General features: G+C 37.2%; 1 protein-coding gene across 3 annotated transcripts; it reads right to left on the bottom strand.

Moving 5' to 3' along the window:
• Positions 1 to 1551: 1551 nt before the first annotated feature.
• On the bottom strand, positions 1552 to 22932 carry LOC106179098 (uncharacterized). Of its 3 annotated transcripts, XM_087008100.1 has the most exons (18): positions 22745 to 22925; positions 21424 to 21477; positions 19180 to 19366; positions 17527 to 17799; positions 17105 to 17344; positions 16537 to 16712; positions 15958 to 16158; positions 15467 to 15599; positions 14739 to 14967; positions 10937 to 11116; positions 10428 to 10651; positions 9446 to 9948; positions 8829 to 9036; positions 8219 to 8328; positions 6185 to 6441; positions 5687 to 5816; positions 5141 to 5307; positions 1552 to 4751 (listed from the first exon to the last, which is right to left on the bottom strand). In XM_087008100.1, exons 3-18 carry the CDS (start codon positions 19271 to 19273, stop codon positions 4631 to 4633), a joined length of 3246 nt encoding a protein of 1081 aa, XP_086864226.1. In that variant the 5' UTR covers positions 19274 to 19366; positions 21424 to 21477; positions 22745 to 22925; the 3' UTR covers positions 1552 to 4630. The 3 variants fall into 3 exon arrangements, with proteins under 3 accessions (XP_086864226.1, XP_086864225.1, XP_086864227.1); XM_087008099.1 differs by lacking the exon at positions 21424 to 21477 and having other exon boundaries at positions 22745 to 22932; XM_087008101.1 differs by lacking the exon at positions 21424 to 21477 and having other exon boundaries at positions 6185 to 6276; positions 22745 to 22932.
• Positions 22933 to 22940: the final 8 nt, after the last annotated feature.

Here is a 22940-nt window from a genome sequence, read left to right as displayed (position 1 = left end):
GAAAAGTAGGTCAAAGGTCAATTCCAAGATCACAATAAGACTGCCAGTATATGACTTCCTATTAAAGTTCAATAGTAACTATGGGTGTATCTCTGCCAGTTTTGGAGATATAAGGGTTGAAAAATTTGCAAAGTTCAGTTCATGGTGAAAAGTAGGTCAAAGGTCAATTTCAAGGTCACAGTTAGATTACCAGTATATAACTTCCTATTAAAGTTCAATAGTAACTATGGGCGTATCTTTGCCAGTTTTGGATATATAAAAATCAGAAAACTTGCAAAGTGCAGTACTGAAAAGTATGTCAAAGGTCAATTTCAAGGTCACAGTTAGATTACTAGTATACGACTTCCTATTCAAGTTCAATAGTAACTATGGGCATATCTTTGCCAGTTTTGGAGATATAAAGATCAGAAAACTTGCAAAGTGCAGTTCATAATGAAAAGTAGGTCAAAGGTCAATTTCAAGGTCACAGTTAGATTACCAGTATATGACTTCCTATTCAAGTTCAATAGTAACTATGGGCGTATCTCTGCTAATTTTGGAGTATTTCACATTTTCCCCACTGAATATTGCAATGTTGTAATTTTTGATATAGGGCAACGCCTAAGCCATATCAAAAACAAAAAATGGACACCACCCCCAGTATTGCACTTGACAAGGTCTACAAAATGCAATAAAAAAGAGGTCTCTGGCATTTACCGTTCCAGATTTAGAGCGAGTTTTCAGTTTCAGTATCTAATGGCTTCTACTTGCGTGAAAATGCACTTATTGACCCCAAACTCTCACAGATGAAAGGAGTCCCCAATGGTAACCCCTCACTATAACAGGAGAGCTTAGGGCTGCGTAGTTTCCAAAAATTAGCACAAACAAATATTTTTTTACAGAAAATTCCCATTTTTAGAAAATTTTGGCTTGTTTGACCTTGAAAAAAAGGTCAAAAGTCAAATCCAAGGGCATATTTGGAATCTCCACATATGACTTTCGGTCAGACTTCTGTAGTAATTTTTCCCATAATTCCTTTGGTTTGGGAGATATTTAGCATTGAATTTTCAAAATTTTGACATGGGTGCATTTCAACAAGCGTCACGCCCAGGCCAGTGCACCGACGGAGACAAAAAAACCAGGGTGTTCAAGTTGAGATTATATGTGACCTAAATCCAAGAGATGGGGACACAGGTCCTTGCGGTCTAGGAGGAGAAGCGGTAACGGTGACTTGTTTCCGGCGCCCGACTGCGGAGCCGGCGGAGCCGCAGGAGCCGGCGGAGCCGCAGGAGCCGGCGGAGCTGTACGAGACGGGTCGGGACTAAAACCATGAGTACCGCCAGCGTACACGCTGGTGGTACTAATAAATACACATTTTTATTATCATTGGTATAATTGACAAGAAGCTCCTTGCTATTGCCATAGCTAAATAGAGGCACCGCAGGTATCGAGGAGTCATTTATGTAATAGCATATTTCAAAATAATAACAATAATAATTTGTGGAAGTCAAAACTAATTGCCATGTAAAAAGTTATGTGTCTGCAGTTTCATTTAAAAAACAAAAGGGAAAATGACCATTTAGATTTATTTATTGCTACAAATTTACTGAATTCTCACACACAAGAAATAGTACGTAATTCATAGTGCAAGAGATACGCCAACTGTAGAACGAAATCAAGATAAATATCTACATTCCATATCAAATGACATTGAAGTACAACACAATCACCATAACAAAGATGCTGTTTATAACGAAAGACCGAAAATCAAACCACCTTCAACAGGGTCTGTCACTATGACAACTCCACCGCAATGGCGGATCCAGAGTTTGGCATGGGGTTGGGGAATAGAAATGGACTCGCTTCTCTATAGGCAAATTTCAAACGGCAGTCAATTCTGCTCTTTGTCTAGTTGCGCTCGTTATACTGTCTTTTTCAGGAGGGAAAGGGGGGGGAGGGGGGGGGGGGGCTCAGAGGCTGAAGGTAGGGCATTTGCTTACTGTACCCCGGATCCGCCACTACACTACATGCATATTCACCAGTATTTTGTGCTTTCTTTTGCCTAACAATTGCGGCAAGATGAACAGTACTTCTTTCTTCATAGTAAAAAAGAATATAAAAGGATAACATTTATAGCCAGATACCAGCAAATATGTGAAGTAAATTTCACTGACATAATTTCTAATTTTTCAATTGAAGAAAAGGACTAAGAGTTGGCCAGATACCAGCCAGGGTTCTATCAAATAATTCACATTAATACATAAATGCATGCTTTTTAAAAAATGAACTCTTGCAAGTTAGCAAGGTTATAACCTCACCTGTAACAAACAAAATTGAAATGATACATATTATAAAGATTATCACAAGACTAATAAATCTCAGTTATCAAAGGTAATCCCCAAACGATACACAGTATCTGCTGGATGGTTGTAGTGTATGCACATAATTCAATAATAAAAAAATTCCATAGTTGAAATAATGTTTTTATGTTTGTCCACAAATCTGCTTATGTCTGAAATTGAGGAATACCATGGAAATCACTTTGTGCCAACTTCTATTTTAAAAAAATAATAATAGTCAAATATCTGAATTCTGAATGCTCAAATCTATGACTTCCTACCAACTCTCACTGCCCTATGGGAAAGCAATATTCTACCAGATACCAGCAGAAATATCTTCACAAAATCACCCAGATTCCAGGTTACATTAAAAATAACAAATGAATTTCAAATGTTGAATACAGCGCCATCTATAGTCTTGAATCCCGGCTTACACAGCCTACCTCAATATCAGCCTCCAGCACATTATTGGGCCAAAGTTGCAAAAGTTAGTGTAAATTTCAAAACAACGAACAAGATTCCTAGTAATTTCATTGGATCGTTTGTACCATACAGCTACTGTGTCCGCTGGATGGTCTTTGGAAACTGCATAAAACACCCTTAGCACAATTTTGCAACAAACTTTACAGTTTGCAAGAATGTTTGCCCTTCATTGTAAGAAGAATGACAGTTACAGCAAATTTGCTTCAAATTTGCAAGAAGATTAAAAGTTTGCAGGAAGTTAGTAAGAAAGTCTTTTCGCCTCAATTGCATGGTAAAATTCCTTCTTGCAAATTTGCTGCAAACTTAAAAGTTTGCTCAGGGCAGTTTTCAAGCAAAGTACTCCATAGATCTCAACAACATGAAATTTTCTTCAAAGTATAAAAAACAAGTTTGTGAGTAATCAAATGACCTCACCAGATGGCAATGATCTATTTAATGTTTTGAGATAAGAGTCTTACGCACAGTTGACTCACCTCTCAGCACACATAGATAAAATTGTGCACCTTAAACTGAACAGGTTCAATGTAGGGGAAACCTTTAAAGAACAACGTTTAGTTCAATGGAGAGAGTAAAGGTCTCAGTGAAAACTTTTTTTAACCACTTCACTATTCATGCAAGCATGGATATACACACGATGTTGAAGTAAGATGTTCTTCACCACTGAATGTACTAAATGTCTGTGACGAAAAACTATAATAAATTATAGAAAAATGTGACTAACAATATACCACCAAATACTACCACATACAAGATGTTGAAAGAGTTGATGTTTTACAGATAAACAATATCATTTAGCAAGGTTACATGGTAATTATATGCTTCAACTATGAAGTATAGTTAAAAATCTTCTACCTCATCTCTGATGAGATTCAACTGAAATCATATTCTAAGGCCGCATTCACAGCAAAATTTGATCCATGGACTTAACAGATCTGCTGATCCAATATGGCTGACACACTTGAAAGGTTTCCGCGTATTCCCTGCTGGGAATCTATTAAAATTGGATGTCTATTAGGGAATTATGCGGCAGGCTTTCAAGTGGGTTGGCCGTATTAGATTTGCTGATCAATTTGTTCTGAATGCGCCTTTATATATACATATTTCTATAATGACTCAGAGACGAATAATTAAACTTTAAAAATAACATTTAAAAAAAACAACAAAACCTCTACCATAACCTAATGTATTTAAAGAATAGTGTTAAAAAAAAATCACTCACAGAAAATCTGTAATTATGGAATGAAACGGCAAATAAGAGGGGAGCAAAAAAAGAAGGAAAAGAAAGAAATATTATTACATTTTAATATAATTAAGGATATCAAACATGGATGAAATTAATGATAATTCATCACCAAATATTTGACTCTCATTCTTAGAGCAACCACCAAAATATGATGGAAATTTCCGTGGGCTACAATCGAAACACTGGTTGGTAAAAATTTGTATTACATTTCCAAAGCCTGTTTGGCTTCTAGGTCATTCCACATCAAATCAAACAGCCACAAGAATATATCGCAGACTATTTTTTCATTTTTCCATTAACCACCTACCTCATAATTAACAACCAATGAGTACAATGTATATGATTTCACTTTGAAATGCAATATCTCAAACTTAATGTGAGATATTTCACTGATTTTTTCCATACATATTGAACATTGTAAATGATAAAAAATCAGTATAATCTGAAACATGCTGTTCTGAATCAATGTTTTCTGTGCTGACTTAACAGGGAAATTGCACCTGAAACAGTTGTTAAAAATTCTGCCTATAGCATGTACAGTGCAGGCATCACCTTCCTGGCAGTCCAGTTAATCAATGCACAAGATTTAAGTGTCTCTAGCTGATTCTGCTGCTTGTATAATCTGGGCATCAATCTTCTGGAGCTCAAGTTTTAGCTGCTCTCTCTCAGCCTCATTTGCAGCTACTCCTCTGGAACTCCTCTGGAGCCTGGGGAAAGGAGAATGGAAAATTCTTGAAAAATACAAGATTTATCTTAATTTATAAATATTTCATTAGAGGCGTTTTTCGTGCAGAGGAAGAGCAATTAAAATTCTACAGGCTTTCAACTGCTTGTAAACGGGGCCCAACTAACAGTCATGAGCCTAAGGTTAAAAAAAAACTGAACATTTATCATGGGACCAAACACCTAACCTTGACAAGTCTCAGGAACCATCAAAATTTAATTAAAAAAAGCCGAAAACCACTTTTCCGCGGAAAAAGCTCATGTCTGAACAGATAAACATCACCCATTACACACAGTAACTGTGAGAAGAATAATCAAATCATGGGTCATAAAATCACAAAAGACCCACTTTCAGATTAGCTGGTACTCTTACCTCTCACTGTTCTTCATCACAGTACCACTTGCTGATGTGTTCGTCTTGGCCTGTTCTACCTCTGCCAGACCAAAGGGGTTAGGAGGGTAACGTGAGGGCACTGCGTAGGAATTGGGGAATGGCCGTTCTACAGGGGTCACAGCAGTAGATGGCAGGGGGTTTCCTCCCTGAGAACAAAACACACCAAATGTACACATAATAGAAGAAAATAAACAGTGAATAAGTGCACAAATTTAAATCTGTTGAATACTTTGAATGTAGCAAAACAGTACCTGGCAGATGTTGCTTTTCTCAGAATAAGCACTTGAGCAGATATGAAAACAGATAAAACTGGAGGGTGTGAGGTGTTGCTGCCTCTTAGTACATTCCTTGATAGGATAACACACAGATTTAGCCCAAGAGTTATAAAGAGTTGTCAGTTTAAGCATATAATGGTTGACAAACCTATAAATATGTGTACACACTGACCACCCCGTGAAAAAAAAATCATATTAAATACATCATGGAGACAGAAAGGTGAACAAACAAACAAACAGACAGACATACCTGTGAGGCTGTCACCTGCACTGGCTTAGCAACCTGGAGGTTGGTTTCATTGCGCTGTACACGAGAAATGGGACCAAACCTGGACACAATGGGCTTGTCAGAAAAGGGAATGATTTCCTCTGGCAAAGTCCTGCATACAATTGAAGATCTAGGCTTGTGAGTCATAGGTATTATTATTTTAAGCTTTAGTTCATTGGAAAAAATGAAAAGATTTATTTTTCCTTAGATCACAATGGATAAGATTCTATTATTAACAAACCCCTAAGAAGTCAGAATTGCACAAAATTTGTTTCAATTGTGAATCCAAGCTCATGTAAGCTTTTTTCTCAACTTTTTGGTTATTATAATTACAAATTTTAACACCCATTTAATATTGGGTTGCCTTTGAAGTTTCAAAAACAATTTACCATAAAATATTTAGTTGTTTTTCAGTGAAAATCGGGTTTAGAATTAAAGAACCAGAGCAAAAAAAAAAAAGATAAAAACGGGAGTACTTACGAGGAAAGTGAGTTGTACGTCCAGACCGTGGTATCTTTTCCACCATCAAGGCTACTATATATGGTCGTGAAGAGATTCCTGCTTATCAGATGCTGAAAATCAGAAATATCCTTACTAACCCATTCATCATCACCATCATCATCATGGTCACCATGGTGATCAGTGTCAAAATCATCAGCGGCTTCATAGCTCAATGAAGATAATGGCGCATTTGTCTCTGAGTAAGCATCCAAGAAAGCACCAGCACGTTCTTTATGCTATGAACGAGATGAAAGAACAGGAGAAAACCTGATCAATGGCAGACAGAAAAGAGTGACAGAGGAGACAACATGCTGAAACTTTGAAAAGGAGTAAAATGTTTTGAACTATTTTCAAAGTTTTAGAAAACAGAAATGTTTCAATTTTTGCCACCTTGATGATTTACAGTGAAATTTTTATGAACCTCTTTTGGTTTTTCCAAACTTTGACAGAGAAAAAAATGTATATGACTTTTCATACAAAGGTGGTGCTATAAATTTTATAAACAAGCTTAAGAAATGGAAGGTTATCTTGCTTCTGCAGTTGACAAACGTGTTCAAAAATTATGTAAGGCACTACACACAAACAATAAATATAAGCACATTTTTCAATGTGAAAAATATTACAGTACAAATCTACCCCTTATAATGACTGCAAAAATATGAGTAAGTGCTCACAACATCCAGACAGAATGTACAACACACAGCAAACCAAGAAACACCTGTTGATCTAGTATAGGACATTGTATATTATGTGACATAAAAAAAAACAAACTTGTTCACTATTTCCTTAATGTTAATACTCCAAGCACACGATTCTGCCACAGTGTGATGTACTAAGTCGCGTGGTCTGGGTTTAAGGGCAGGGGGCATGAAGAGGATGCTATGTATGCAACGTGGCATGTGAGACATGGACTTTAACTGTGTAAATAAACATTTTACATGTATAGTTTTCCAATATCATACATATGAACTAGCAGAATTTTCAGATATCAAAGCCTGGGGTCAAACACAAAGATTCTACTTCTTGACAGAGGCCAGGTATTTGATGTCATATATTGAGGGTGGTATTCCTCAAGGAGCCCTATTGCGTCCATTATTATTCATTATCATGATCAATGACCCTAACGCTAGTTGTCCAGGCTACAAGTTTCTGGATGATACAACTGTGCTTACAGTGTATGACTTAGCTTAAAAGTAACATTTAACAGGCAGCAAATGAAATCATTGACTGGACAGAAAGAAATAATCGATGCCAAAATTCCAATCAGTTGATATTAGAAGGACCAAAATTCAGAATTGATCATTTCAGAAACACCTTCATCCCTTTTTCTTTATCTGGCTTTTAGAAGCCTGTGTTTTTCTTTAGATCTCAATTTGATTTGACTTGATATTATAATAATACTCATAATAATAATCATTATTATTATCATTATTAAATTAAAGAAGCCAAGTTCACAACAATAAAAAATACCTCATTTAAATATTGATAACAGTCTTCTGACATATACTGCAAAATTTATGTACAAGACCTGTCTGAAACATAAGGTCTTTTTATATATCTCAATACCACAAATGTCTAATTATCTTGTAAAACTTCACATTAACAATTGTTTGAAAACAGATGGAACAACAGAAACTATCTAAACAGGGGTATATTTTGACAATCTTCTGGGAAATCCAGATAAGTGTCAACATTTTGTTGTATTAATTTTGTAATTAACATAAACATTTATTGGCATTTGAAATTCTTTGTACAGGAGTTATAATGGAAAGCTAATGATGGGATCAATCCCTGTCAGCTGATTCAAAAAAAGTTTTAAAAAAGTGACACAATTTCTATTTGTTCTACTTACTCCACTTTTTCTATTTAAAAACAAATGTCCTTTTAACCATATAACCACACTGCTTTTTTAAATCTAAACTGCTCTTAGTAAAAAAATGTAGTTTTTCTTTTAAATGTTTTTCATTTCCTGTGCAGGGGGGGTATTCACAGCTAACTGTCAAAGAAGCTTACCCTTTCCTGAATTGCCGCTTCACTGTCTATGGTGGCTCCATTACGAGAATCACTGTATGTTGCCTCTCCGGTGGACCAAGGCATGTCTTCATTGAAGTGTTCTTTTGAACCTGTTTTCCAAATAAAACAAGTTGTCATACATTATGTTAATCAAATGCAGACAGTTGTTGGTAATTCCACATTATGTGACTAAGATATCCATTGAGTGCTTAAAATACAAAACTATACAAATCATTAATGTTGCATAACATTTCAACAAAATTATAAACTCAGTTTAAACATTTACATTTGAATAACATCTTTCATGTGCGAATAATGTCTAAGCTCATCCCTGCAAATCAAACTTGTGTACCAATAAATTGTTCAACAAAATTCATTATGGCCTGAGAAAGTGAAAATACTTCATTATTTTTACTTTTTATTATTAATTAATTAGTTGATTTATTAATTAATTAATTTTTTTCGTTCTTTTGCCATTGCACTTAATCATGTGAACTTTGCGTCAGCATATATCTTAATCTGCAATTAGGGTGCAATGAATCGAACCCTTTATCTTAAATGATCTGTAATTGCTGACAATAATATCCTTCATCACAAATATGTAACTCACTCCAAATAGTATCATTGTACGCCGTGGTAGTACTACTGGATATCAGAGCATCCACCACGGATTGCTGCTGCTGATAGGAGCTGGTTGTGGTCTTCATCTTCCTTTCCCCTACACTAGATGGCGCTGATGTGTTGGGCCTACTCTGTTTATTTCTTAGCTGATTCAGCAGTTCACTTCGGCGTCTCTCAAGCTGCTCTATGGATGCATTCTGACAGTGTTAAAATAAAAGCACTAAAGTTAGGAAACTCAGTCAGTGCATCACAAGAGCCTACTCACATTTACCAAATGACTTCTGAAGTAAGCTCCTACTTTCTGAGAGGAAATAATGCAATTAATTTTGATCAGTTTGTCATTAAAATGAGCCAATATTTTATACTACTATTTGTTCATATAACATCTATTTAAGATTTTCTGTCATACATCTCTCTACTCAGAAAATGATTAAGAACTTTTTGTCTCCTAATTTCATGCACGGTATGCATACCAAGTATACCAAGTATGCATACCAAGTATACCAAGTATGCATACCAAGTATACCAAGTATGCATACTAAGGAGTTCAAGAGTTAAATTCACAGCAAATTTGCACTTAATGAAATATCTACTGCTAGCACTGACCTCTTCCTGTGCAGTCTGTGGGTCAAGCACCTGTTCCTGGGGGTGAGCCCCACCCTGTGTACTGGGCGGGGCAGTCAAGTACTTCGGATACTCTCTCCCTAAACCTTGATCATACCCATATATGGGCTGCTGTACAAGTTGATAGTGCGTCTCAACCGCATATTCAGCACCAGGAGGGTACCCAGCCATCATTCCCTGCTGGACCCCAGGGTAGGCAGGCAATCCCTGGGGGGTGGAGACATACTCAGGGGGTGGTGGAACCCTCTGGGCATTGTACCGGACCACTCCTGGCTGAACTTGGGGATAGGCCGGCATTTGTTGAGGGGGCTGCTGAGGGTAGGGTGACACCCCTGGGGCGTACCTCACTGTCCCCCCTGGGGTCCTGGGGATGGCTTGAGGGTGATATGGGGGATAAGTGACCCAGGGCTCATAGTGTGGTCTCTGTGCTGTAGGTACAGGAGGACAGGTAGGGGGCTCTGAAGGCGGCGTGGGACTATGAAGAGCTAGAGGAAAATGTAGGAGTGCATGTCAGAAATAGCCTTTAGAAAGTTTACCATGTTATACAAAAAATAAGGCATATTTTAGTTCTCAAAGTTCAGATTGAATCTTTTTCTTTTTTTTTTGCTGAAAACTGAAAAGGATTTAGGGATTTATGTTCATATACTATTACTTAGTAAGAAACTGACTCTAAGTATAACAGCATATTTAATCTATTCATAATACTGTTTTTCATTATGCTGCTCTTTTTCCTTTTTCTTCCTTCCAGCAAAACACTTTACTGCTTATTTGGTACTTCCTTTAAGATATATAAAAAAAATATGGTATTGAACATTTTAAGCTTATACTGAATATTTGGAAACAAACTGTTGCATCATAGGAGTCACCCAAATACCTAAAAATTGGAGGGCTCCATTGCTTCATTGTATTTTTAAATGTGACGACAGGGTCATGAATGAAATTAAAATTTGTGACGTTTTCTTACCAAGTCCTTCCACAGTTGGCACTTCATACGATGACATCCTTGGACGTCCTATGGATTTATGCACCAGGTCATGTGGATGCGGCATGGTGTAAGACATGGGCTTCACAACCTGGGACATTGGCATGGATGAGGGGAGAACCACAGGGGGAGAGGCTTGGCTCACTGGGGACAGGCTCATCTTGGAGGTGGGCACAGGTACTGCTCGCGACATCTGGTGGTTTGACCTGAACATGATCAAATACTGGCAGAATTAAAATCAACCTTTCTCTGTGGGTTGTCTGTTTAATAAAGCCTACCAAATACAGCAAATATGATCCATCTAACATAGTACCCAAGAAATATACTTACTCAAGACCCTAGCACAATATGTAACTCTTACACCAAAAATGTTTATAATATACTCTGTTTTCTAAATACATTCAAAATATTTCACCAATAAAGGGAAGTGATTTTTTAATAATTAACATTAATGATTATTTCAGAAAGTTATTAAAGGACACATTGCATACTGGGGGTGCGTTTGCTTCTCCTCTGGTTGTTGGCTTGTCTTGCTGGCAGCAGTATTCTCCCTGGTGGCCAATTTGAATCTGGATTCCTTTGTTACCATGGCAAGGTCAGCCTGATCCCTGGGGGTCAAACTGGACGAGCTGGACACCTTACCTGTCCATCTCTTATTCCTATTTCTGTGCCTACGAGTAAAACATTTTAAATTTCTAAACACAACTAACAGCAACACAAACTAAAACAATATAGTTTCACCACTATTCTCTAGACTAAATAAAATTTAACATAGCACAGCGAAGTTTTTCCACTTCACCACTGAAAATGCCAAGAAAACAACTAAGAGATTTTAAAGATATCCTTGCACCTTGTCTAGGCAGCTGAAGTGAACTGGACGGAGGGCAAGAGGTGACAATAATTCATAAAACAAAAAAAAAGAGAGACAACTAGAGGATCAGAGAGGCGATACCGCCTCCGAATATTGTACCACCAGCTGGAGCAAGCGCATTCGTATAGACCCCCACATACACAAAATAAGGGACACAGCCACCAGTTTTGTGCTTGACAAGCTGTAAAAATGCAATCAACAAGAATTTTTAAACTATTGCAAAAAATATATATGGTACAATCAAATTTAAGTTCTTCGTAAGGTAGGTCAAGGGTCAATTTCAAGGTCACAGTAAATTGCCAGTATATGACTTCCTATTCAAGTTCAAGAGTAACTATGGACCTATCTCTGTCAAGTTTGAAGTTAAAAGAGAAAGAAATTAGCAGAGTTCAGTTCATGATAAAAAGTAGGTCAAAGGTCAATTTCAAGGTCACATTTAGATTGCCAGTATATGACTTTCTATTCAAGTTCAATAGTAACTATGGACCTATCTCTGCCAGTTTTGGAGATAAAAGGGAAGCAAAATTTGCAAAGTTCAGTTTATGGTGAAAAGTACGACAAAGGTCAATTTTAATGTCACATTTATAATGCCAGTATATGACTTCCTATTCAAGTTCAATAGTAACTATGGACCTATCTCTGCCAGTTTTGGAGATAAAAGGGAAGCAAAATTTGCAAAGTTCAGTTTATGGTGAAAAGTAGGACAAAGGTCAATTTTAATGTCACATTTATAATGCCAGTATATGACTTCCTATTCAAGTTCAATAGTAACTATGGACCTATCTCTGCCAGTTTTGGAGATAAAAGGAAAGCAAAATTTGCAAAATTCATTCATGGTGTAAAGTAGGTCAAAGGTCAATTTTAAGGTCACATTTAGATTGCCAGTATATGACTTCCTATTCAAGTTCAATAGTAACTATGGACCTATCTCTGCCAGTTTTGGAGATAAAAGGAAAGCAAAATTTGCAAAGTTCAGTTCATGGTAAAAAGTAGGTCAAAGGTCAATTTCAAGATCACATTTAGATTGCCAGTATATGACTTCCTATTCAAGTTCAATAGTAACTATGGACCTATCTCTGCCAGTTTTGGAGATAAAAGGGAAGCAAAATTCAGTTCATGGTGTAAAGTAGGTCAAAGGTCAATTTTAAGGTCACATTTCGATTGCCAGTATATGACTTCCTTTTCAAGTTCAATAGTAACTATGGACCTATCTCTGCCAGTTTTGGAGATAAAAGGGAAGCAAAATTCAGTTCATGGTGTAAAGTAGGTCAAAGGTCAATTTTAAGGTCACATTTAGATTGCCAGTATATGACTTCCTTTTCAAGTTCAATAGTAACTATGGACCTATCTCTGCCAGTTTTGGAGATAAAAGGAAAGCAAAATTTGCAAAGTTCAGTTCATGGTGAAAAGTAGGTCAAAGGTCAATTTCAAGGTCACATTTACATTGCCAGTATATGACTTCCTATTCAAGTTCAATAGTAACTATGGACCTATCTCTGCCAGTTTTGGAGATAAAAGGAAAGCAAAATTTGCAAAATTCAGTTCATGGTGTAAAGTAGGTCAAAGGTCAATTTTAAGGTCACATTTAGATTGCCAGTATATGACTTCCTATTCAAGTTCAATAGTAACTATGGACCTATCTCTGCCAGTTTTGGAGATAAAAGGGAAGCAAATTTTGCAAAGTTCAGTTTATGGTGAAAAGTAGGTCAAAGGTCAATTTTAAGGTCACATTTAGATTGCCAGTATATGACTTCCTTTTCAAGTTCAATAGTAACTATGGACCTATCTCTGCCAGTTTTGGAGATAAAAGGAAAGCAAAATTTGCAAAGTTCAGTTCATGGTGAAAAGTAGGTCAAAGGTCAATTTCAAGGTCACATTTACATTGCCAGTATATGACTTCCTATTCAAGTTCAATAGTAACTATGGACCTATCTCTGCCAGTTTTGGAGATAAAAGGAAAGCAAAATTTGCAAAATTCAGTTCATGGTGTAAAGTAGGTCAAAGGTCAATTTTAAGGTCACATTTAGATTGCCAGTATATGACTTCCTATTCAAGTTCAATAGTAACTATGGACCTATCTCTGCCAGTTTTGGAGATAAAAGGGAAGCAAATTTTGCAAAGTTCAGTTTATGGTGAAAAGTAGGTCAAAGGTCAATTTTAAGGTCACATTTAGATTGCCAGTATATGACTTCCTATTCAAGTTCAATAGTAACTATGGACCTATCTCTGCCAGTTTTGGAGATAAAAGGGAAGAAAAATTTGCAAAGTTCAGTTCATGGTGAAAAGTAGGTCAAAGGTCACTTTCAAGGTCATAGTAAGATTGCCAGTATATGACTTCCTATTCAACTTCAATAGTAACTATGGACCTATCTCTGCCAGTTTTGGAGATATAAGGGACTAAATGTTATAATTTTGGAGTTACCATAATGTGCCTTAAATTTCGTACAGAAAAAATTAATTAAAATAAAGAAAATGGCATTTTGGTCAAAATTCTTGAAATAGGAGGTGCTCTGAAGTTTCAGAAGTTCAAATTTGATGAAATAATGTCATTTTTGAACACAAGTTGTCTGCTTTGCCAAGCCTTATGTTTTATTTTTCCAGAGTTCAAAATTTATTATCCATTACCGTACTGCACATTTTGCTTTTACCACCAATATGTACTTTTTGATACAGCATAACTCGAAAACCGTATGGAATACAAAAAAACCGAGACCACCTCCAGTGTTGGGCTTTACATGCTCTACAAAATGCAAAAAAGAATGGGTCTCTAGCATTAACGGTTCCCGAATTAAAGACAGTTTTCAGTTTCGGTATCTTATGGCCGCTACTCCCATGAAAATGCACCGATTGACCCCAAATTCATGGAGATGAAAGATGACCTGATGGGTAACACTTTCCAATAATATTATTGGTTAAATCTGTGTGGTGTCTGAATAACAGGGCAAAAAAAAATTTTTTCGTAAAAAATTTCATTTTTTTGAAAATTTTGGCCCATTTGACCTTGAAGTAAAGGTCAAAGGTCAAATCCAAGGGTATATTTGAAATCTACACATATGACTTTTGGAAAGCTGTCTATAGAAATTTTTCCCATAACTCCTTCCGTAGGGTAGATAATTAGCATTTAATTTTGCCATTTTTAGACAAGGGTGCATTGCAATGAGTGCCACACCCAGACCCCAATACCGACAAAGCCCAAATTTTACGTGGAACGAGTTGAGATTATAGGTGACCTAAATCCATGAGATGGGTACGGGGGCCCTTACCGTCTAGGAGGAGAAGCGGTAACGGTAGCCGTCCGGCGGAGCCAACGGAGCCGGCGGAGCCGGCGGAACGATCCGGACGGGACCGAAACCATGTGTACCGCCAGCGCTAACGCTGGTGGTACAAATATTCTGTTATAAGTAAGAATGACTTTCAATGACCTTTCCATCTCTTCCTCTGAGTGAGCAAAAGTACAGGTAGCTCCTCTGGGGCAAGAGCCCATCTGTACCAGGTCCCGGCACATGCTGGTCTTGTACTTCAGGTTGTGGACTGTACCAGCCTCGTATTTCTTGTGGCTGTGGTTCCGGGTGAACTCCACCAGGCCATCGACTACTGTCTTCACTGCCTTCAACACAGCTTCCAGGTTCTCCCAGGATGGGGGAGGGGCATCTGCAATGAAAATGGGAGGGGTCTCTGATGACAGACTGTCAAAGAAGAGGATTCTCTCCAAGGATGGGGGAGGGGCATCTGCAATTAAAAACGGGAGGGGTCTCTGATGACTGTCAAAGAGGAGGATTTTCTCCAAGGATGGGGGAGAGGTATTTGCAATGCAAATGGGAGGGGTCTCTGATGACAGACGGTCAAAGTGGAAAACTCCCAGAATGGGGTAGGGGCGTTTACAATGAAAAAGGGGAGGGGTCTATGATGACAGACTGTCAAAGAGGAGGGGCATGTGTACACTAAAATCATAGTAGTGATGCCCTTAGTAAATCAAAGATTTTTGATTTAAGAGACTATCCCTATCAGGACATGACAATTGATGATTTACATTAGGGCTAGTACACAGTTATCCTTTCATCTCTGAAAGTAAATCCTTAGACTTGAACTGAAGTATCAAACCACTTAACCTAGACAGAACCAAATCATTGACTGTATATTTACTATTTACCTGGACTGGGGTCAATACTGGTCATCAGGTCCAGTTGTGGCCTGAGTTTGGCAAGGTTGGCTGGATCCCCTGTCCTCTGCAGAGCTATCACCAACTCATTCACACTCTGGGCAAATGACTGGGGGGTCTGGAGCTGTAATAGGCATAAATATATATATACAGGTATTCATGACATTCTAGAAACTTGTGGACAATAACTACAGTTTGGAGCTGTAGTCAATATATATATATATTTACAGGTTGCAGGTATTGAAGAATTTCTAAAATCTTGTGGCAAATAACTAGTTTGAAGTTGTAGTCTAAATGTACACTCTCTTGTCAGGCTAATTATTTCTATTAAAAGACCTTTGACACACTTTACAGATCATCCAAAAATTTTGACAAATATCAAATTCAATTGTTTGCCTACTACAAATATTATGCCAAAGTAATTTCTATGCTGCCACATGTACATACACTGTCAAGGGAGAAGAACTGAAGATAATCTCTACCTTGTCAATAATAGATTGCATGTGTGACTTGTGTCCAGCATCCCCATACAACAAAGACGACCACTGCTCTGGAGCGATACGCAGTCCAGCCTCGGTGGCTATCTGGACAATCTGGGAGTCGTGCTCGCGACGCAAGGCATCGTAAGTGCGAAACTCTTCCTTCAGCTGCATAAGTGAGGACTCATCATCCCTTTTTGTGACCTGAAAATGAGTGAAGAAAATCAGAAATTTTGCAACCATTTACAATGGGCCAGTGTTGGCAAGTGCATTAAACTTCAGACCATATCACAACATATATGGGGACTTACATCATTCAAAACTGCACTCACTAAAATCCTAAATAATCTTACTGATATCATCAGAAGCAATATAGTTTAACACAATACACTAAATCGAAACATAAACAGAAAGAAAGAAGAAAGAAAGAAAGAAAAAAACAGGAAATCCCTTTGATAGCACCCCATGTAATCTACAGCCAAGTGATTGGGTTAGAATTTTTCCAGTTTGAGAGAGTTCCCATGGGCGTTGAGATCCCTTAAGAAACATCATAACTAAAAGAAGTAAGTGTTATCAACTTACCTTGAAGCAAGAGGCCCTGTATAACAGCTGAACCACATGGCCAATGGCCGTCTTGGAGGCTTGAGGAAACTGAGTCTCCAGTCTCTGAACAACAAACAGTACCAGCACCTTTCTGGAGAGGGCAGAGCCATTCTCTAAAGCCAGGAGGATGAGCTTCAGAACTTCTTCCTGCATGGCTGATAAAGAAAAAAAAATTCCTTAAACATGTAAATTTAATTTATTTTCACTGGAATGTTCAACTTTGTTGTAAATTCAACTGGTTAGTTATTGAAAGCACAAATATTTAGTAAAATTTTAGAATAATTACACGAGTTGTCTCTTAATAAAACTATACTGCTTAAAGATACTTCATTATGCTGCAGATGTGTCTTTTATCCTTTATAAAGTCGGAATTGGAATATATATAAACAACAATGGTAAAATGTAAGATAACATTTAGACATAAAAATACAAATTTGAAACATTTTAAAATGCATGTAATACACCTGAAATAATTTTCAACACATCATCAACAATAACTTTCATTCTTCATTATAAGAAATAATTTTGTTTAAATGCGTAAACTTACCAGGTCCAAGAAACTGGCAGCCTCTGGCGCGTACAGCAGCCCATAGATTGGCTGACAACTGCTGGGGATTCTGGTGCAGCAGAATGAGCTCCGTCACGGTACGGTCACCCAGAGAACGTGCAGCGCGTAATGCACGTGCACGTCCTTCTTCCTCTACCAGCTGGCAGTTGACGAGGATGACCAGTTTTCTCTGCATGGGTCTGCTCAGAGTTCCCAGGGGTGCTGGTAGAGAGGTGTTGTCTGAAGTAAAATAATATCAAGGCCTTAAAATATGATCACATTTTTACAAGATTACTGCTCCATTTCAGTGACTCTTTAAAGTAACAGCTAGTTAATGTGTTGTTAATCTAAAGAAAACCGATGCTGCACAGGAAGCTACGTGAAAAAAAAAATGTAAAAAAGGTCATCAGCATCCCCCTTACTTCCAGCCTTATTATTCTGTGTCCCAGTCACATGGTGAAGATACCCGGCCATGTACTCTATACACCTCCTGGAGGTCTTGAAATGGGACACGTTGGGCCCAAGTCTGCTCAGTACCCCATCTTCATTCTCATCCAATTTGACCCCCAGCAGTTTGAGCAGGGCAGTGTTGCTGGGCAGACGGTCCGCCGGTTGACTGACCAGGGACTGCTCAAAGGGGCACTTATTCTGATGCAGCTGCTTCAGGCATGTTCTACAGATAGTGTGGCCACATCCTGAAATGTATAAGACAGTGTTCAGAACAAACTGATCTGCAGACTAACAGATCCAAGGACTAAACATGGCTGACTTACTTAAAAGTGTAGCCTAATTAACTGATTGTCTACCCGCCTCCACACGTGCTATGCTGCAGGTGCCTAGTAATTTAATAACCTCAGAGTCAAAATTTAATGTTAAATGGCATGTGTGGAGGCACGGAGACTATCAGGGAATTAGCAGCATCGCTTTTTTGTGGGATTGGCCATATTTAGCCAGCAGATCAGGAGGTCTGCAGATCATCTGTTCCAATGCACTCTAAGACCATGTTTCGTATTATGTACTTAATTGAAGCGAATGGCATAGATCTGTACAACACAGTGGATTGAACTTTCATGGGAAGCAAACTTCTACATTAATACACTTACCTGACACATACAGTTTCAGATTAAATTTGAAAAAAAATTTGCTGGTACAAAGAATATTCAATTTGACATTTTTCAAGGTGTTATGTTGCCTGCCTGCATAAACCTACTAGTAGGTCACCCTGAGCTTCAGAGATAACTTGACACTTACCTCTTCACTATAGCCTATCTTCATCGTGTCAAGTTACCTCTGACCACATTCGATTGCCTCCGCCGCCCGCCAATCAAATTTAAAGCCCGCACTCAATGACTCATTGAACGATCTAGCCAATGAACGCGAACGAGTCAAAGCACGCTTTGTTCAAATCCGGACCAATTAAAGATAAGGCTGAATATCAGGGACTTGCCGTTACCTGTGGGCAGCACGCAAAATACATCATCCCTCAGTAGATAATTATGCAGGGCATCAAACTGCTCTGGTTTCAATTCCGATATACTCCATGCTTTCTTTGTGTACGGTTATGCACTCGGAACTACTCGGATGTCTCCGCACTCGACAATAACTATGTTGTTAGTATGGAGCTTGCGGAATCAGCCGAGGATTGCCGATTGACGGTCAACCAATCAGCGTTTTCACCAAACTTTGGTGAAAAATTTTGAAACATGGATTCGATTGGCTTATATAAACTAGGTCAAACTATTTTCGTCAGAGGTAACTTGACACGATGAAGATAGGCTATAGTGAAGAGGTAAGTGTCAAGTTATCTCTGAAGCTCAGGGTGACCTAGGTAGGCTGATGATTCTTGTGAAAAGAGCTCATAACTCGAGTATGGAATAATATGTATTAAAAGAGATTTCCTAGTACTTAAGTAACTTTCTACTTATTCAGCTAAAAATGGGTTAAGCTAAAGCTGACAACTGATTAATTTAAACTTATGAAACTTTTAAAAATTCAAAATGTCAGTAAAATACGCACATATTCATTGTTACATGGTATTTGTGTTATAAAAATAATCACTGGACATGACAACTTACCTAAACTAACCGGGATGTTATTCCTTCCATTAAAGTCATTAAAGCAGACAGGACAGGTAAGAAATTCTGTCCATTGCGGCGCTTGCACTGGCATACTCAATTATGCTCAAACATAAAAGAATTTTAATAATTTCCTACCAATTTGGTAGATATAGACTCTGGGATATTATTGGCTCTGCTTCACAGCCTGAAAGAACAAAACATAAAAAATAAGACGAATAATACTAGCAGGACAACAGCTCAAGGCAGGTGGTGATGTGCCTGTGAAAATCTGCTTGGCACACACACACACACACACACACACACACACACACACACAAAAAAAAAAAAAAAAAAAAAGCTGATGAGGTCACCTTGCGCAAATAGCACACCTTGAAACATGTCTCCTCTTTACCTTTCAAATGTACCTAGATTAAGCTAAAATAAACAAGCGCTTCTTGCTTCTGTAAAATTTTATTCCAATTTGATCCTGGAAATGTCATAGCCTGAAAATCAAAGTAACAGTTACTCTACCTCCCATACAGGCATGTACTTAAATTCTTAGAAGTTACTAGTATTGAGACTGAAACAAATATGTCTACTGAAAATTTAATAGATCAATGAGTATTTTAACCCCTCTGTGCGTTTCACATTGTGTTTTTTTCCCCATTACTGGGGTAAAGAGAGGCCCAGGGATCAATTTGATGCAATATTATGAAATTTTTAGGGTAAGACAATTTTCTTTCCAATTGAAAATTTCAAATGATTATCACTGAGAATGATTTCATGTGGATAAAACTTTTTTCTTTTACATTGGTATCATGATAGAAGATCAAAACAAAGTTTACACAAACTTCCAAAATCAAAACAACACTATGACATTTAAATCGTAGTCAATCACCTGTCTAGGATCAAATTGCCACTAGTACATGATATTTTGCTTTCATTATTTAATACCTCCAATTTCTGGCATTTGATATTTCTGAACCCAACTCTACTTAATATCCTCCTGACATAGGAGAGAAACAGGATATTAACAACTGAGGTTATCTGAAGAAATTTCAAATGTTCCATAATATTGCAAGCAATTTCTGTTCACTGGTTGTTATCAATTATTCCTACTGTACAAACAAGACTTCTTGACTGCTTATATGCAATTTCACATAAAACAGAGGTTGATATGCCACTCAAACAAATAAAATATATACTCAATTACAGCATAATGTATTTTATACAAAAGAACAATAAAAATAACTTTTTTTAATGTAATGTAGTCACCACATGTGAAATGGACATTTATATAAATTTAAAAGTGAATAATTTTTTGCACAGCAAAAAATCATTTTGGAGCACTAAAACTGTATGCCTTATTGACTTGAACATTTCCGTAAGGGCTAACCCTAAGTATATGGTATAATTGTTTATAAAAAGTATTGCATCAAAACCATAGTGCCCTCTCTGGTAGTTAAAATCTGATAGAGTGTAATCAGTCACAAATAAAAGGACTTAGGCTGAAGGAAAGAAGTAGAGTTACCATGGAGGCGCAGAATTTTAATCTAGTACACAAGTGTGACCTTCACTAGAAATTTTACAGCCTTCAGGTTAATTTTTTTCTTTTTTTTTTTTTTTTCTTTTTTGATGGATGAGGGAAATTTGTTCATGATCAAAAAAAGAAATTTTATATGATAACCTTAAGCATTCTGAATTTTCAATAAAGATTGGAATTCATTTAATATCCCACGGAAATTTGGTTCACATCAGTTTCAATAATATCATCCCTGGATTTAATACGTTGACAGGCCTATTTTGACATATGCGGGAAACTACCAACTAATTTTGACCATTTAAACTCTTTTTCACAGTGTATATAAAAGATCAATTTTACAATTAGGGATGTAAGAGGCTAAATATTCAGACGAAGTCCATTCAAAAGCACTCTTTTTTACATTTTCTGTTATGCACTAGTTAATAAATGCACTTGACACTGACAGATAGTCAATGCACACAACCATGAAATGATCATCAGTAAACAACACAATCGTATCCATGGGTGAGTGAATTCACCAGGGGCGGATTTAGACCTTCTTCTGGGTCTTCTGGAAGATGGTCAGATTTTCAAGTTTACATTGACGGGTACCTGTATCTAAAGTTTTCTGTCGGAAGACGGTCAAAATAGAGGATGGATCAACAAAGATAATTTGGAAGACTGTCAGAAAATATCCTGGATCCGCCCCTGTTCACAGCGGCAAAACAGATGAATCTTACCTTATTTACAGCGCTGTCAACTGCAAAACTGATTGGCTTTTCAGCAGTGCAAGACTTGGAGAGGAAGTGAGAGGAAAGGAAATTTAGATATGAGACACCCAACGCTGCAGAATCACTAAGCCAAGATTGCTTCTCACATCTGATATTTCATAACACAAGAGAACTCATCTTATTTTGGTACAGAGAGAGGATATTAACCATCGTTTTTAATATCCAATTGTTGTATACAGAGAGGGGATATTAAGACCAGATGTTTGTAAGAATAAATCTTTTTAAAAATTAAGTCATTTTTATAACTGAATCTGTCTTTGACATGTGTATAATTTCATAGTCGCATCACTTGTAGATGAATCTTAATAAGTGTTGTGGATGACAAAACTGGTTAGCTTTTCAGCAGTGTGCAACATAACTGAGGTTATAGGAAAAAAAAAAACATCTGAAAGTCCCAAACACACTGTTAAGTCACTAGCTAACTTTTGTTTCATTAATGTGCCCCTATATCTTTTACTAGGATGCATTATTCCTTCACTTAGCCCATTAGAAGTGCATGTTTCTCTGCTTGGGAATAACCTAGAACCAAAACTTGAATTGTACTAGTATGTTAATGCCCAGCTCCTACACATTTGTGACAACTTTCAAACATGACTGTGAGAATATTTGAAGGTTGAAAATGAAGTTGAGCAACTTTTGTTTTAATTTTGAATATGAGGTCTTAAAAAAAACACTACAACATTAAGAATGAAGTGATTTTTTCTTTTATCGACAGCTAAATACTGAAATTGTTCTCTGACTACAATATTAACATCTTTTCATCAAAATGGGGTAATTAAAAATTCAAACGGATTATTCGTACTCAGATATGTAGCTATCTGCCTAAAGCCCCTGACATTTAATAATTTCATGTTAAACCACTACTACAGTACTTAGTACCCAGTATACATACTACGGTAAACAACATGCAATGGCATTAATATTTTCCCTTTTTGCTCTTAAATCGTTTAAGATTTCAGTTATGAGAACACAGTATCTAACCTGGTTGCCATTTTTTATGTTTCAAGGAAAAGCAACTACTAATTGATAATCATTGCAATTATTTGGTTCATGCAAACCGGTGTAAAAGGAATGGAAGTCCGCTAGGAACCGTAAACCGCTCCCCACTACTTTGTACAGGTGACATTCGTCCCATATAGTAATCCCAATACTCCAACTAACCCTAACCTGTACTAATCACAGGGGAGCCCGGACATCCATTACTAGGACTTCCATTCCAAACCGTCCTAATAATTATTTGTCCCCAGATACCGCGTTAATGTTGTCTTACCTCATAATAATCATCTTGCCGATGAAGTTAATTACACAGGCAACATGCCCTAGTTGCCCTGAAGCTACTGTCTACACCATCTTGGTTGCTCGTGCTCAATTAGGTGACTAGAAGCATTATAAATATATATCTTTCAACCGGTTTAGTCCTGTTTCTGCTCATAAAGCAGTAAAATAAATAGGTCAAGGTGAAATTA

The sequence above is a fragment of the Lingula anatina genome, chromosome 3, assembly GCF_051362555.1.
Source record: "Lingula anatina isolate TDL-2025a chromosome 3, LinAna3.0, whole genome shotgun sequence".
Classification (NCBI taxonomy): Eukaryota; Metazoa; Brachiopoda; class Lingulata; order Lingulida; family Lingulidae; genus Lingula; species Lingula anatina.
Note: the sequence above shows the minus strand (reverse complement) of the source record. Positions and strands in the feature narration are given on the sequence as shown.

What these genes read in the sequence shown, in the direction of transcription:
- LOC106179098 (XM_087008099.1), bottom strand. Translation starts at nt 19,273, where the DNA reads ATGCCAGTGCAAGCGCCGCAATGGACAGAATTTCTTACCTGTCCTGTC. An exon ending in TAACATCCCGGTTAGTTTAG is followed by an intron (nt 17,800 to 19,179) that starts GTAAGTTGTCAT and finishes TATACATTTCAG; the next exon opens with GATGTGGCCACACTATCTGT. An exon ending in ACAGAATAATAAGGCTGGAA is followed by an intron (nt 17,345 to 17,526) that starts GTAAGGGGGATG and finishes ATTTTACTTCAG; the next exon opens with ACAACACCTCTCTACCAGCA.